Here is a 16,922-nt window from a genome sequence, read left to right as displayed (position 1 = left end):
ACCAGCATCCCGGCTGACAGCTTCGCACCTTCCCAGACAATGCAGATCCTGTAAGTATTATTATTACCATTAGAACTAATTAGTCATCGTATAATTACTCATTAGTCACAAAATGTCTTCCAATCTTCTTCTCTATCGCCGCATTCATTTTCATCTTCCAGATAAATGTTTTTTAATGATTTTTGTAATAAGCCAAAGTACAAAATGTGCTTTTAATTTGTGTGATGGGTGTGCGGAGATTCGTTTTTTTTTTTTTAAATACATTTATAATTCAGTAGAAAAGCCAATGATTTTGTAATTCTGGGTTTTCTGACATATTTTACTTCAACTTTGTTGGGTTTATGAAGAATCCAAAGTAAGGACTCCTCTCCTTCCTCTCTTCTCCTCTCCTGATATATTCGGCTCTGCTGGAGGACTCTGCTCCTTCCTCTATAACTCCCCTCTCCTGAAATACTCTGCTCTGCTCTTTACATCCCTTCTGGATCCTTTATATCAGGGGTCTCCTTCCTCTATAACTCTCTTCTCCTGAAATACTCTGCTGGAGGACTCTGCTCCTTTCTCTTTAACCCTCCTCTCCTGAAATACTGTGCACTGCTGGAGGACTCTTCTCCTTCCTCCATAACCCTCCTCTCCTGAAATACTCTGCACTGCTGGAGGACCCTGCTCCTTCCTTGAGAACTATCCTCTCCTGAAATACTCTGCACTGCTGGGGGACTCTGCTCCTTCCTCTATAACTCTCCTCTCCTGAAATACTCTGCACTGCTGGAGGACCCTGCTCCTTCCTTGAGAACTATCCTCTCCTGAAATACTCTGCACTGCTGGAGGACTCTGCTCCTTTCTCTATAAATCTCCTTTCCTGGAATACTCTGCTGGAGGACACTGCTCCTTCCTCGAGCACTCTCCTCTCCTGAAATACTCTGCTCTGCTGGAGGACTCTGCTCTTTCCTCTACTCTAGTTTCCTGAAATACTCTGCTGGAGGACACTGCTCCTTCCTCGAGCACTCTCCTCTCCTGAAATACTCTTCTCTGCTGGAGGACTCTGCTCCTTCCTTGAGAACTATCCTCTCCTGAAATACTCTGCTCTGCTAGAGGACTCTGCTATTTCCTCAACTCTCCTTTCCTGAAATACTCTGCTGGAAGACACTGCTCCTTCCTCGAGAACTCTCCTCTCCTGAAATACTCTGCTCTGCTGGAGGACTCTGCTCTTTCCTCTACTCTAGTTTCCTGAAATACTCTGCTGGAAGACACTGCTCCTTCCTCGAGAATTCTCCTCTCCTGAAATACTCTGCACTGCTGGAGGACTCTGCTCTTTCCTCTACTCTCCTTTCCTGAAATACTCTGCTGGAGGACACTGCTCTTTCCTCGAGAACTCTCCTCTCCTGAAATACTCTGCTCCTTTCTCTAACTCTCCTCTCCTGAAATACTCTGCACTGCTGGAGAACTCTGCTATTTCCTCTACTCTCCTTTCCTGAAATACTCTGCTCCTTCCTCTGGTATAAGACCCCTTTCACACTGGGGCGTTTTTCAGGCGCTTTTGCGTTAAAAAAAAATCGCCTGTGAAGCACTTGAAAGAAGCCTCATCTGCAATCCCAATGTGAAAGCCCTGAGTGCTTTAAGAGCCCCTTTCACACTGCCAGCGCCCGAAAAATGCTTGTAAAGTGCCGCTTAAACTAGCAGCGCTTTACCAGCGTTTTTCAAGCGCTAGTGGGGCGCTTTTAACCCCTGCTAGTGGCCAAATAAAGGGTTAGAAGCGCCCACAAATCGCCGCTGCCAAAAGCGCTTTGCAGGCGCTTCCCATTGATTTCAATGGGAAGGGGCGCATTAGGAGCCGTGTATTCACCTATATCCTCTATATCAGGGGTCTCAACCTGCGGCCCTCCAGCTGTTGCGAAACGACAAGTCCCATTAGACATTGCAAGGCTGACATTTACAAGCCTGACTCCCACAGGCAGAGGCAAGATGGGACTTGTAGTTTTGCAACAGCTGGAGGGCCACCAGTATGAGACCCCCTGCTCTGTATGGATTCTGGTGATGGTTGTCTGTTGTTCCCGTTCTCTGGGTACTTCCCGATCCTCACATCTCACATTTCTCTTTTTGTAGGTTGTTCACCTCCTGCTCCTTCGATGTGATCGCAGATGACGCCTTTTCAAAACTGAAGCATTTGGAATATTTGTAAGTGGTGCAGACAGTAGAAGAAGATGTATTGTAGAAGTAGGAGGAGTAGGGAACTCTGCCTGGACCAGGTTATGGTCTAAGCCAGTGGTCTCCAAACTGCGGGCCGGATGTGACCATTTGCTTGCTTTTATCTGGCCCTTGGGGAATTATTTTATTCATGGACACCAATGAAGGGCACAATTCCTCCCAATAACACCAACAATGGGTCCCAATGATGGGCCAAAATTCCTACGCATGACGCCAATGATGGTGCACAATTCTTCCCAATGACACCAACAATGGCTCTCAATGATGAACCAAAATTCCTATGCATTACGCCAATGATGGGGCACAATTCCTACCAATAACACCAACAATGGGTCCCAATGATGGGCCAAAATTCCTACGCATGACGCCAATGATGGGGCACAATTCTTCCCAATGACACCAACAATGGGTCCCAATGATGGGCCACAATTCCTCCGAATGGCGCCAGTGAAGGGCACAATTCCTCCCAATGACACCAACAATGGGTCCCAATGATGGGCCACAATTCCTCCAAATGACGCCAATGATGGGGCACAATTCTTCCCAATGACACCAACAATGGGTCCAAATGATGGGCCACAATTCCTCAGAATGACGCCAGTTATGGGGCACAATTCTTCCCAATGTCACCAACAATGGGTCCCAATGATGGGGCACAATTCCTCCGAATGACGCCAATGATGGGGCACAATTCTTCCCAATGATAAGACATTCTTCCTCACAATGAGTCCCAACGATGCCAGGGATGGGACACTATTGGTCCCACTGATACCAATGGTGAGGATTGTGTACTTCCACTGAGGCTGGGACATTTTGTACTTCCGATGGCTACAGTCTGGCCCTCCCTACAGTCTGCAGGACAGTAAACTGCCCCTTCCTTAGAACGTTTGGAGACCCCTGGTCTAAGCTCTATGACTTCGGCACCCAGAAATAAGTCTTCTGGCTCTTTTTGGGACATGGAGGAGGCGGGGGCTGCATTTATGCATGGCTGAATAAGCTGCAACTGGGGGGGCACAAGAACAGGTCCAGCATAGGTGAAAAGGAAACGGCAGAGGGGCGCCAACTAAGTGCATTTTCACCTATGCTGGACAGACAATTATCTGTAGGGATATGGTACAGGTAGGGATACGGCTAAGCTACAACATAAACATAGACATGAATGTGCTGTGGGGGTGTAGGATTATACTAAAATGTCCATAGGGTCCGTAGATTTCCATGGCAGCTCCTACATTAGACTGAAGAAATCTTTGCAATATAATAAAGGGAACAGCAGAGGGCGCCATCTAATTGCAGTATATAGAAAAAATACTTTATTTAAAATCACAAGTGGCAACTAATGCGATACCTCACGATAAGAGCATGTAATCCACCCGGTGCGGTTTGCTGTTAAACCTCAGTGTGTCTTCAGGAAGCAGGTTCCACTGTCAAGAGCTGTGTAGGACAGTGGTCATCAACCCTGTCCTTGGGGGCCCACTAACAGGCCAGGTTTTATGTATTACCTTGGGTGAGATGCAGACTAGAATACGGCAATTACTGAGCAGCAAAGGTTATCACCTGTGATGCATTTCAGGTATCTTGCAAATCTGGCCTATTAGTGGGCCCTGAGGACAGGGTTGACGACCACTGGTGTAGGAGACCGGAAATCCTGGAGCGCATAGACTGTGCAAGACTGAATGTGACACCTGGGAGAGCCGCAACATGGGGAGCGTGACTACGTGTTTCGGAGCTAACCGCTCCTTTTTCAAACCAGGAGTAACGTTACTTTCAGTCTCACGCAGTCCATGTGCTCCAGGGTTTCCAGTTTTGGTTTCTGGTTTTCATTTCTGGTGTCCTACACAGCTCCTGACAGCGACATCTGCTTCCTGGCTCCTGAAAACACACCGAGGTTTCAACAGCAAACTGCACTTGGTGGATTACATGCTCTTATGTAGCTTGTGAGTTTCCTTTTTCTATATAATGCACTTAGTTGGAGCTCTCTGCCGTTTCCTTTATACACTATTTTTTCAAAAGTCTTGGGACGCCTGCCTTTATACGCACATGAACTTTAATGTCATCCCAGTCTTAGTCTGTAGGGTTGAATATTGAGTTGGCCCACCCTTTGCAGCTATAACAGCTTCAACTCTTCTCGGCTGGCTGTCCACGAGGTTTAGGAGTGCATCTATGGGAATGTTTGGCCATTCTTCCAGAAGCGCATTTATGAGGTCAGGCACTGATGATGGTTGAGGTCAGGACTCTGTGAAGGCCAGTCAAGTTCTTCCACCCCAAACTCACTCATCCATGTCTACATGGACCTTGCTTTGTGCACTGGTAGGCAGTCATGTTGGAACAAGAAGGGGCCATCCCCAAACATAGTTGGGAGCATGAAATTGTCCAAAATGTCTGAAGCCTTAAGAGTTCCCTTCGAGTTCCCTTCGCTGGAACTAAGGGGCCAAGCCCAACCCCTGAAAAACATCCCCACACCATAATCCCCCCTCCACCAAATGATTTGGACCAGCTCACAAAGCAAGGTCCATAAACACATGGATGAGTGAGTTTGGGGTGGAGGAACAGCATATGTGAAAGGAGCTTCTGTCTCCTTCGGGACACATTTAAAACCCACTGCACCATAATTTGCCTTCTTCCAATGGTTCAATTGCATTCCTCAGAATTGGGGAGATTTTGCAAAAATTGCCCAATTTTGTCCAAAATTTTGAGAAAATTAAATCTCTCAATTTTGATAATCCTTAAAATTGTCCTTAAATCCTTTCTTCATCGAGTTGCTGGCCAAGAATACTACCAAAGTTCAGAAACAATGTGCAGTCTACTGTTTAGAGTTGAGTAAAATGTTTTTATTTATTTACTTTTTAGGTTCATCGAAAACAACAATATCAAATCCATTTCTAGAAATGCCTTTCGTGGATTGCGGTCTCTGATCCATCTGTGAGTACATAAAAAAAAAGAATATATAAACTATATGGCCAACGCTTTATGGACATCTGACCATCACAACTATATGAGAGTTTGGACATCCCATTCCAATAACCATGGTCGTTAATGTGTGGAGTTCTAGTTCTTCTGAAAAGACGTTCAACAAGATTTTGGAGGGCCATTCGTGAAGTCAGGTACTGATGCAGGATAAGAAGACCTGGCTCACAACTGGCATTCCAATTCCTTCCAAAGGTGTTCAGTGGGGATGAGGTCAGCGCAGGACATATGAGACCAAGGGTTGTTCCATTTGGACCAGGGATCTCCAAACTACGGCCCTCCCAGCTGTTGCAGAACTACACGTCCCATGAGGCATTGTAAAACTCTGACATTCACAGACGTGATGGGAATTGTAGTTCCTGAACAACTGGAGGGCCATAGTTTGGAGACCCCTGATTTGTGGACCCCACTTCTTGCAAAAGTTTCCACAATATTGTTGGCGTGCGTCAGAAATTTGTGAGGTCAGGTACCGATGTATGAGAAGACCTGGCTCACAAATTGGCATTTCTATTCATCCCAAAGGTTTCATTAGGGTTGAGGTCAGGGCTCTGTAAAGGGCACTTAGGTCTTCTCAACCAACAGTTCCATAAAAACATGGTTTGACCAGTTTGGTGTAGAGGAACTTGAATCATTTTAATTCATCCAAAGCTGTTCAGTAGGGTTGAAGTCAGGGCTCTCTACAGGACACTCAAGTTCCTCCACACCAAACTGGTCAAATCATATCTTTATGGAGATGTTGGTTGAGAAGACCTGACTCATTCCAGTTTATCGCAAAGGTGTTCAGTATGGTGGAGGTCAGGGCTCTGTGGAGGACACTAGCGTTCCTCCACCCCAAACTGGTCAAACCATGTCTTTATGGAGATGTTGGTTGAGAAGACCTGATGACTCATTCCTATACATTGCAAAGGTGTTCAGTAGGGTTGAGGTCAGGGCTCTGTGCGGGACTTCCTCCACCCCAAACTGGTCAAACCATGTCTTTATGGAGCTGGTTTTGTACACAGCGGCACAGTCATGGTGTAATAGAAAAGGGTCTTCACCAAAGTGTTTTATACGAAGACATTTTAGACAATTTTGTCTTTCAGGCTTGTGGTGATACATTAGCAATGTCCTTCACTGGAAATCCCCCTGGACTCAACTATTTGGAGGGGGTTTGTCTAGGTTAGGCCATAAATTTTAGTAAAACTGGCAATAGATTTTTCTGGCTCCCATTATATTAGCCCCAAGGGCTATAATTTGTTCATAAATGCCATTTTGTGTCCTGAACTAGCTTTTTCAAATCTTTTGTTGTCTGAATGAAACAAATATTATGTTTTGTTTTTTTTCTTTTCCAAAATTTCTTAGGAGTTTGGCTAATAATCATCTGGAGTCTCTTCCAAATGGGATGTTTAGGCCTCTGACAGCCTTAAAACACATGTAAGTATATAGCAGTAACTTATTTCCTTTAGTAAATGCTGATTTTTTATTTGTAGTTATCTCAGTTGAATGTTTTTATTTTGTTGGTTACTTTGGAGCCATGCGGTGTATGGCCGTGTAGCTTATACTTTGAATTTGTGTGTCTCCTGCTGGCTCATTGGACTATAACACAGCTGAGGTCTTCCTCCACCACAACTGCTTACGCTTAAAGCCCCCGGGGCCTGAAAACATATCAGACTTGGCAGCCCTGCATCTTGGACAGGTTCCAACTCTGTGCCTTCTAAAGCAGCGGTCACCAACCAGTGATCTGTGGACCACTGATGGTCCACGAGAAAAGGCTGGTGGTCCCCAGAGGTTCTTCTGCAAAAATCAACATTGTGGCGGATGTATACTCAGAGGGAGGTGCTGGGAGTAATGTGCAGAGGGGTAGGTGAAAGAGGAGGGGACTTCCAATGGAAGTGTTGATCACGGACTGTGGGAGGGAACACGGAGCTGGTGAGATCCAATGATGAGTCTGTGTAAGGCAGCAGTGTGATCTAGGAGGAGGGGGTAGAGAACGGAGAATTGTGTTTATACAGTAAGGCATGTAAAATTCATGTTAGTGGTCCATGAGGTTTGAAAGGTTGGCCACCACTGTTGGCACCATCACTCACACTAAGTTACACGAGGAATAGTCACACATTGACCTGAAGGAACTTTGCAGTGCTGCTCCCCAAGCAGAAGTGTGTCCTCTTTCCCCCCTGGTCCTCGAGTTATAGGGGTGCCGGCGTTCAAATAGTCTCTGCCGGCAACAACAATGGACATCCAGAATGCCATGCTCTTGCCCGACCCATACTCTACATGAGTAGATAGTTCTCCACCGGCAATGCCCCCACGAGTTTTGCCACACCCATGGGGCCAAGTCATAGAGGCTCTAGATCAGGGGTCTCCAAACTATGGCCCTCCAGTCGTTCTGAAACTACAATTCCCATGATGCCTAGTCATGTTGTGAAGGTCAGAGTTTTACAATGCCTCATGGGACGTGTAGTTCCACAACAGCTGGAGGGCCGTAGTTTGGAGATCCCTGCTCTAGATTATAGACCTCCTATAAATAAGCTTTGGTGGGTAGGGCAAAACATGTAACAGGGGGGGCGTGGTCAGTAGAGAAGCCCGGTCAGTAGAGAAGCCCTGGCTGAGGTCCTACAACACAATGTACATGGGTCGGGTGGCAGAGCAGCGTTCTGGATGCCCATTATTGTAGTCTCCCACATCTAGGCAGGTCAACTGATTTGCTGCAGTGTGATTCCACCTGTCTGGCTGACTTTATATATCCCCCTGCCAGACTAGACATAAACGGGTGGAAGCGCGGAGAGTAAGGAAGTTGTTGGGGCTTGAGTACTACACATGTAAGGATGTAGTTGGAGGACTACTAAACAGAGGGACCTTTTAAATGGGTGAAAGACTTGGACTATTTCCTATATGGACTGTAGGGGGCATCGGGGCTCAAGTTGGGGAAGTACACCAAAGCAACTAGATTGAAGGTTTACCAAGAATGTGATAAATTGTTACACTATTATCTGGAATTCAAGTAAAGTGTCCATTTGTTCAACTGCATGGGAACTTTTCGGGGTAACAGAGTAACGTTGAGTTCAGGAAGGAGGAGCAGCAAGCTTGAGTTGGAAGCAGTGGTGGTGGCGGCCAGGAGATGGAGAGTCCGGGATGGTGGGATGGGCCTCCCTAGGCGGCTGGGCTACCAGTACTTGGTCTTCAGTCACAGCATGGGGCTGATCTTTGAGGACCCTAGCCTGTGGGGTGGAACTCACCATAGGACTGAGTGCGATTCGGAGACGGTACTCTGGCACCATCACTGCCTGGAGAGGAGTCACTGGCAGGATGTATAAGGTGGACATTTCCTTGCCTTTGTGAAGTGAATATGACCTCCAGTCCGACAGGGCGGCGCTAACACTCACTAGTTGCACGAGGCATTGCCACCCTTACTGCAACACATATACTGTATATCTTTTTGTAAACTCTGAAGTTTTTTTTTTTTTCTGGAACAAAAACATTTTTGTATTTGTATTTTATAAAGGCAGTAAACATGGACATACCCTTGAAGTAAATGATAGTCGTATGTTGGTGTAGCTGCCCATCGAAAAATAAAATTCTAACGCTATCCTCTACTGCAGTGATCTACGTGGAAACCCCTTACACTGCGACTGTCGGATCAAGTGGCTGGTGCACTGGGTACATGGACCCGGGAAAAACGTTGCCATTTGGCCCCCGCTGCCATGCCAGGAAGCAGGCAAAATGAAGGGGCGGGACCTGACTGGGTTGTCCGAAAAAGAATTTGACTGCGTCACCGGCAGTAAGTACCGGCAGAACCCTGCTATCCTAAATCACACACTTCTAATAGCCATAAGTACAAGAGAGCAAAACATTTTGGCAAACTTGATTCTGTGGCAAAATTGCACCCCCTGTGCCCTTATGCCTTGGGGCACAGGGTTTTTTTTTTTTTTTAAAGATAATCTCCAGGATAGACGTGTAGTTTGTTTCATTGCAAATCAAATTTGGATGAATTTTTCATTATTTAAAAATGTTTGCGTCAGTAGGGGAAAAAGGCACAAAATCTGCATACAGATTTTTTTTTTTTGCAATAAATAAGGCAAAAAAAAAGAAAAGAAAAAAAAAGGCAAAAAAATAAATAAAAGCAAAAAAAATAAAAATCTGTATGCAGATTTCGTGCCTTTTCCCCCTACTGACTAAAAGGCCCTTAAATATCAAAATTTTATTTTTTATTTATTTATTTTTGTTATTTGAGGGCCTTTTAGTCAGTAGGGGGGAAAAGGCACAACATCCGAATACAGATTTTTTTTGCTTTATTGTGTTTTATTTTTATTTTTTTTCAATCAATAAGGCAAACAAATAATCTCTATGCAGGTTTTGTGCCTTTTCCCCTACTGACTAAAAGGCCTTCAAATAACAAAACTTTATTTTTGTTATTTGAGGACCTTTTAGTCAGTAGGGGAAAAGGGCACAAAACCTACATACAGATTTTTATTTAATTTTTGCCTTATTGGTTGCAAAAAATAAAAAAATAAAAAACAATTTGGCAAAACAAATCTCCCGTTTCCCCCATTGACTAAAAAACAACAACGCAGTTTACAGGTTGCAGAATGCAGATAACGTCATTCTGCAACCTGTAAAATTGCACATATCTGCATTCTGCAACCTGTAAAATCGCACATATGTTCAATTTACAGGTTGCAGAATGCAGATATGTGCGATTTTACAGGTTGCAGAATGCAGATATGTGCGATTTACAGGTTGCAGATATGTGCGATTTTACAGGTTGCAGAATGCAGTTCTGTGCGATTTTACAGGTTGAAGAATGCAGATGTGCGATTTACAGAATGCAGATATGTGCGATTTTACAGGTTGCAGAATGCAGATATGTGCGATTTACAGGTTGCAGAATGCATTTGTGCGATTTTACAGGTTGCAGAATTCAGATGTGCGATTTACAGGTTGCAGTTATGTGCGATTTACAGGTTGCTGAATGCAGTTATGTGCGATTTACAGGTTGCTGAATGCAGTTAAGTGCGATTTACAGGTTGCAGAATTCAGATACGTGCGATTTTAAAGGTTACAGAATTCAGATATGTGCGATTTACAGATTGCAGAATTCAGATATGTGCGATTTACAGTTTGCAAAATGGATATGTGCAATTTTACAGGTTGCAGAATGCAGATATGTGCGATTTACAGGTTGCAGAATGCAGATATGTGCGATATGCAGATGTGCGATTTTACAGGTTGCAGAATGCAGTTATGTGCAATTTACAGGTTGCAGAATGCAGATATGTGCGATTTTACAGGTTGCAGATATGTGCGATTTACAGGTTGCAGAATGCAGTTCTGTGCGATTTACAGGTTGCAGAATGCAGTTCTGTGCGATTTTACAGGTTGCAGTTCTGTGCGATTTTACAGGTTGCAGAATGCAGTTATGTGCGATTTACAGAATGCAGATAAGTGCGATTTACAGGTTGCATATAACTGCAAATACAGGTTGCTTAATGCAGTTATGTGGGATTTACAGATTGCAGAATGCAGATGTGTGATTTTACAGAATGAATAATGCAGATGTGTGATTTTACAGGTTGCAGAATTCAGAAACGTGCGATTTTACAGGTTGAAGAATGGAGATGTGCGATTTACAGAATGCAGATATGTGCGATTTACAGGTTGCAGAATGCATTTGTGAGATTTACAGAATGCAGATATGTGCGATTTACAGGTTGCAGAATGCAGATATGTGCGATTTACAGGTTGCAAAATGCAGTTATGAGCAATTTACCGGTTGCAGAATTCAGATACATGCGATTTTACAGGTTGCAGAATTCAGATATGTGCGATTTATAGTTTGCAGAATGCATATATGTGAGATTTACAGTTTGCAAAATGAATATGTGCAATTTTACAGGTTGCAGAATGCAGATATGTGCGTTTTACAGGTTGCAGAATTCAGATATGTGCGATTTTACTGGTTGCAGATATGTGCGATTTACAGGTTTCAGAATGCATTTATGCGATTTACAGGTTGCAAAATTCAGATACCTGTGATTTTACAGGTTGCAGAATGCAGATATGTGCGATTTACAGGTTGCAGATATGTGCGATTTTACAGGTTGCAGAATTCAGATGTGTGATTTACAGGTTGCAGATGTGCGATTTACAGGTTGCAGATATGTGCGATTTACAGGTTGCTGAATGCAGTTAAGTGCGATTTACAGGTTGCAGAATGCAGTTATGTGCGATTTACAGGTTGCAGAATGCAGTTATGTGCGATTTACAGGTTACAGAATTCAGATACGTGCGATTTTTCAGGTTGCAGAATTCAGATATGTGCGATTTACATATTGCAGAATTCAGATATGTGCGATTTATAGTTTGCAGAATGCATATATGTGCAATTTACAGTTTGCAAAATGGATATGTGCAATTTTACAGGTTGCAGAATGCAGATATGTGCGATTTACGGGTTGCAGAATGCAGATATGTGCGATATGCAGATGTGCGATTTTACAGGTTGCAGAATGCAGATAACGTCATTCTTCAACCTGTAAAATTGCACATATCTGCATTCTGCAACCTGTAAAATCGCACAGAACTGCAATCTGCAACCTGTAAATTGCACATATGTGCAATTTTACAGGTTGCAGAATGCAGATATGTGCGATTTTACAGGTTGCAGAATGCAGATATGTGCGATTTTACAGGTTGCAGAATGCAGATATGTGCGATTTTACAGGTTGCAGAATGCAGTTCTGTGCAATTTTACAGGTTGCAGAATGCAGATATGTGCGATTTACGGGTTGCAGAATGCAGATATGTGCGATATGCAGATGTGCGATTTTACAGGTTGCAGAATGCAGATAACGTCATTCTTCAACCTGTAAAATTGCACATATCTGCATTCTGCAACCTGTAAAATCGCACAGAACTGCAATCTGCAACCTGTAAATTGCACATATGTGCAATTTTACAGGTTGCAGAATGCAGATATGTGCGATTTTACAGGTTGCAGAATGCAGATATGTGCGATTTTACAGGTTGCAGAATGCAGATATGTGCGATTTTACAGGTTGCAGAATGCAGTTCTGTGCGATTTTACAGGTTGAAGAATGCAGATGTGCGATTTACAGAATGCAGATATGTGCGATTTTACAGGTTGCAGAATGCAGATATGTGCGATTTACAGGTTGCAGAATGCATTTGTGTGATTTACATGTTGCAGATATGTGCGACTTTACAGGTTGCAGAAATGTGCGATTTACAGGTTGCTGAATGCAGTTATGTGCGATTTACAGGTTGCTGAATGCAGTTAAGTGATTTACAGGTTGCAGAATTCAGATACGTGCGATTTTACAGGTTAGAGAATTCAGATATGTGCGATTTACAGTTTGCAAAATGAATATGTGCAATTTTACAGGTTGCAGAATGCAGATATGTGCGATATGCAGATGTGCGATTTTACAGGTTGCAGAATGCAGTTATGTGCAATTTACAGGTTGCAGATATGTGCGATTTTACAGGTTGCAGAATGCAGTTCTGTGCGATTTTACAGGTTGCAGAATGCAGTTCTGTGGGATTTACAGATTGCAGAATGCAGATATGTGCGATTTACAGGTTGCAGAATGCAGATGTGTGATTTTACAGGTTGCAGAATTCAGATACGTGCGATTTTACAGGTTGAAGAATGCAGATATGTGCGATTTACAGGTTGCAGATATGTGCGATTTACAGGTTGCAAAATGCAGTTATGAGCAATTTACCGGTTGCAGAATTCAGATATGTGCGATTTATAGTTTGCAAAATGGATATGTGCAATTTTACAGGTTGCAGAATGCAGATATGTGCGTTTTACAGGTTGCAGAATTCAGATATGTGCGATTTTACAGGTTGCAGATATATGCGATTTACAGGTTTCAGAATGCATTTGTGCGATTTACAGGTTGCAAAATTCAGATACCTGTGATTTTACAGGTTGCAGAATGCAGATATGTGCGATTTACAGGTTGCAGAATGCATTTGTGCGATTTACAGGTTGCAGATATGTGCGATTTACAGGTTGCAGAATGCAGATGTGTGATTTTACAGGTTTCAGAATTCAGATACGTGCGATTTTACAGGTTGAAGAATGCAGATATGTGCGATTTACAGGTTGCAGATGTGCGATTTTACAGGTTGCAGAATTCAGATATGTGCGATTTTACAGGTTGCAGATATGTGCGATTTACAGGTTGCAAAATGCAGTTATGAGCAATTTACCGGTTGCAGAATTCAGATATGTGCGATTTATAGTTTGCAAAATGGATATGTGCAATTTTACAGGTTGCAGAATGCAGATATGTGCGTTTTACAGGTTGCAGAATTCAGATATGTGCGATTTTACAGGTTGCAGATATGTGCGATTTACAGGTTTCAGAATGCATTTGTGCGATTTACAGGTTGCAAAATTCAGATACCTGTGATTTTACAGGTTGCAGAATGCAGATATGCGCGATTTACAGGTTGCAGAATGCATTTGTGCGATTTACAGGTTGCAGATATGTGCGATTTTACAGGTTGCAGAATGCATTTGTGCGATTTACAGGTTGCAGATATGTGCGATTTTACAGGTTGCAGAATTCAGATGTGCGATTTACAGGTTGCAGATATGTGCGATTTACAGGTTGCAGAATGCAGTTATGTGCGATTTACAGGTTACAGAATTCAGATACGTGCGATTTTTCAGGTTGCAGAATTCAGATATGTGCGATTTACATATTGCAGAATTCAGATATGTGCGATTTACAGTTTGCAAAATGGATATGTGCAATTTTACAGGTTGCAGAATGCAGATATGTGCGATTTACGGGTTGCAGAATGCAGACATGTGCGATATGCAGATGTGCCATTTTACAGGTTGCAGAATGCACATAACGTCATTCTTCAACCTGTAAAATTGCACATATCTGCATTCTGCAACCTGTAAAATCTTACATATGTGCAATTTACAGGTTACAGGTTGCAGTTATGTGCGATTTACAGGTTGCAGAATGCAGATGTGTGATTTTACAGGTTGCAGAATTCAGATATGTGCGATTTACAGGTTGCATATAAATGCAAATACAGGTTGCTTAATGCAGTTATGTGCGATTTACAGTTTGCAAAATGCAGATTTGTGCGATTTACAGGTTGCAGAATGCAGATGTGTGATTTTACAGGTTGCAGAATTCAGATACGTGCAATTTTACAGGTTGAAGAATGCAGATGTGCGATTTACAGAATGCAGATGTGCGATTTACAGGTTGCAGAATGCAGATGTGCGATTTTACAGGTTGCAGAATTCAGATATGTGCGATTTTACAGGTTGCAGAATTCAGATATGTGCGATTTTACAGGTTGCAGATATTTGCGATTTACAGGTTGCAGATATGTGCGATTTACAGGTTGCAAAATGCAGTTATGTGCGATTTACAGGTTACAGAATTCAGATACGTGCGATTTACAGGTTGCATATATGTGCAAATACCGGTTGCTTAATGCAGTTATATGCAATTTACAGATTGCAGAATGCAGATATGTGCGATTTACAGTTTGCAAAATGCAGATGTGTGATTTTACAGGTTGCAGAATGCAGATGTGCGATTTTACAGGTTGCAGATATGTGCAATTTACAGGTTGCAGAATGCAGATGTGTGATTTTACAGATTGCAGAATGCAAATGTGTGATTTTACAGGTTGCAGAATGCAGATATGTGCGATTTTACAGGTTGCAGAATTCAGATACGTGCGATTTTACAGGTTGAAGAATGCAGATGTGTTATTTACAGAATGCAGATGTGCGATTTACAGAATGCAGATATGTGCGATTTTACAGGTTGCAGAATGCAGTTATGTGCAATTTTACAGGTTGCAGAATGCATTTGTGAGATTTACAGAATGCAGATATGTGCGATTTTACAGGTTGCAGATATGTACGATTTACAGGTTGCAAAATGCAGTTATGTGCGATTTACAGGTTGCATATATGTGCAAATACCGGTTGCTTAATGCAGTTATATGCAATTTACAGATTGCAAAATGCAGATATGTGTGATTTTACAGGTTGCAGAATGCAGATGTGCGATTTTACAGGTTGCAGATTATGTGCGATTTTACAGGTTGCAGAATTCAGATGTGTGATTTACAGTTTGCAAAATGCAGATATGTGTGATTTTACAGGTTGCAGAATGCAGATATGTGCGTTTTACAGGTTGCAGAATTCAGATATGTGTGATTTACAGAATGCAGATAAGTGCGATTTTACAGTTTGCAGAATGCATTTGTGCGATTTACAGAATGCAGATATGTACGCTTTTACAGGTTGCAGAATTCAGATATGTGCGATTTACAGGTTTCAGAATGCATTTGTGGGACTTGCAGGTTGCAGAATGCAGATGTGGGTTTACAGGTTTTAGAATGCAGATATGTGCGATTTTACAGGTTGCAGAATGCATTTGTGCAATTTACAGGTTGCAGATATGTGCGATTTTACAGGTTGCTGAATGCAGTTATGTGCGATTTACAGGTTACAGAATTCAGATACGTGCGATTTTCAGATTGCAGAATTCATATATGTGCGATTTACAGTTTGCAAAATGGATATGTGCAATTTTACAGGTTGCAGAATGCAGATATGTGCGATTTACAGTTGCAGAATGCAGATAACGTCATTCTGCAACCTGTAAAATCGCACATATCTGCATTCTGCAACCTGTAAAATCGCACATATGTGCAATTTACAGGTTGCAGAATGCAGATATGTGCGATTTTACAGGTTGCAGAATGCAGATATGTGCGATTTTACAGGTTGCAGAATGCAGTTCTGTGCGATTTACAGGTTGCAGAATGCAGTTCTGTGCGATTTTACAGGTTGCAGAATGCAGTTATGTGCGATTTTACAGGTTGCAGAATTCAGATGTGCGATTTACAGGTTGCAGATATGTGCAAATACAGGTTGCTGAATGCAGTTTTGTGCGAATTACAGAATGCAGATATGTGCAATTTTACAGAATGCATTTATGTGCAAATTATATAATGCAGATATGTGCGATTTTACAGGTTGCAGATATGTGCAATTTTCAGGTTTTAGAATGCAGATATGTGCGATTTACAGGTTGCTTTACTAGAGCCTGGTATATAATGTGGATTCTATAGGGGGCGTGGCTTGTGAGAAGTGGGAGGGGGCACATCTGGAGGGGCGGGGTCTTGCCCCCCCATTCTAAAACTTCACCAGCCGCCACTGCCAGGAAGTAAATGCTACATGAATCGCCTGCCCTTACTCAAGATGGCCACAGCTGGGAAATCCTAAGAGGTCTAATTTGAATACCATGTCATAGATTTTTATTTAAAGTACTTTTTTGGATTGAGTGGGAAAAGATTAGAACCTTAAGTACTAAATTTCCCGCCACCCCCTCCCCCCCCAAAAAAATTACCTTTTACTGAGCATGATGTAACTTTGAATTCAGAATCTTCCTCTAGTCTGTACCTTTTAGTAATTTGGGGTTTTCTGCTGATTCTGTAGACCTTATCCAGAGATGGACCTTCAAGTTTCCATCCTTGTCAGTGAAGGCCTTCGAGTACCAGTCGGAGAAGTACGTGGTGATCGCACATCCCTTCGAGGGGCGCTGCACCTTCCTGGAGTGGGATTATGTGGCCTATCAGTTTAGACACTTTGACAGCATTAAAGGTACATTTTACAGTGAAGAGTCTTTTGTATTGTTGTTTTTTTCTTTTTTGGTCCTCATGAAGAGTTAAAGTTACTCAAGGAAGGAAAATGT

General features: G+C 42.7%; 2 protein-coding genes across 3 annotated transcripts in view; one reads left to right on the top strand and one right to left on the bottom strand.

The window, feature by feature from the left end:
- The window catches only part of LOC143933464 (phospholemman-like), a 104,852-nt gene that overhangs the window by 65,801 nt on the left and 22,129 nt on the right, over positions 1 to 16,922 (bottom strand). The window lies entirely within an intron of this gene.
- Positions 1 to 16,922, top strand: part of LOC143933463 (leucine-rich glioma-inactivated protein 1-like) — a 40,521-nt gene that overhangs the window by 18,392 nt on the left and 5,207 nt on the right. For both annotated transcript variants that reach the window (XM_077456366.1, XM_077456365.1), the window contains 6 exons: positions 1 to 50; positions 2,101 to 2,172; positions 5,050 to 5,121; positions 6,508 to 6,579; positions 8,745 to 8,923; positions 16,667 to 16,831. The exon at positions 1 to 50 is cut by the window's left edge and continues 22 nt beyond it. In XM_077456366.1, coding sequence (XP_077312492.1) covers positions 1 to 50; positions 2,101 to 2,172; positions 5,050 to 5,121; positions 6,508 to 6,579; positions 8,745 to 8,923; positions 16,667 to 16,831 — 610 coding nt within the window. The remainder of the gene's footprint in view (positions 51 to 2,100; positions 2,173 to 5,049; positions 5,122 to 6,507; positions 6,580 to 8,744; positions 8,924 to 16,666; positions 16,832 to 16,922) is intronic.

The sequence above is a fragment of the Lithobates pipiens genome, unplaced genomic scaffold (genome assembly GCF_037356315.1).
Source record: "Lithobates pipiens isolate NorthernLeopardFrog02 unplaced genomic scaffold, aLitPip1_a1.2 Scaffold_27, whole genome shotgun sequence".
NCBI lineage: Eukaryota > Metazoa > Chordata > Amphibia > Anura > Ranidae > Lithobates > Lithobates pipiens.
This window is presented reverse-complemented; position numbering and strand designations above follow the sequence as displayed.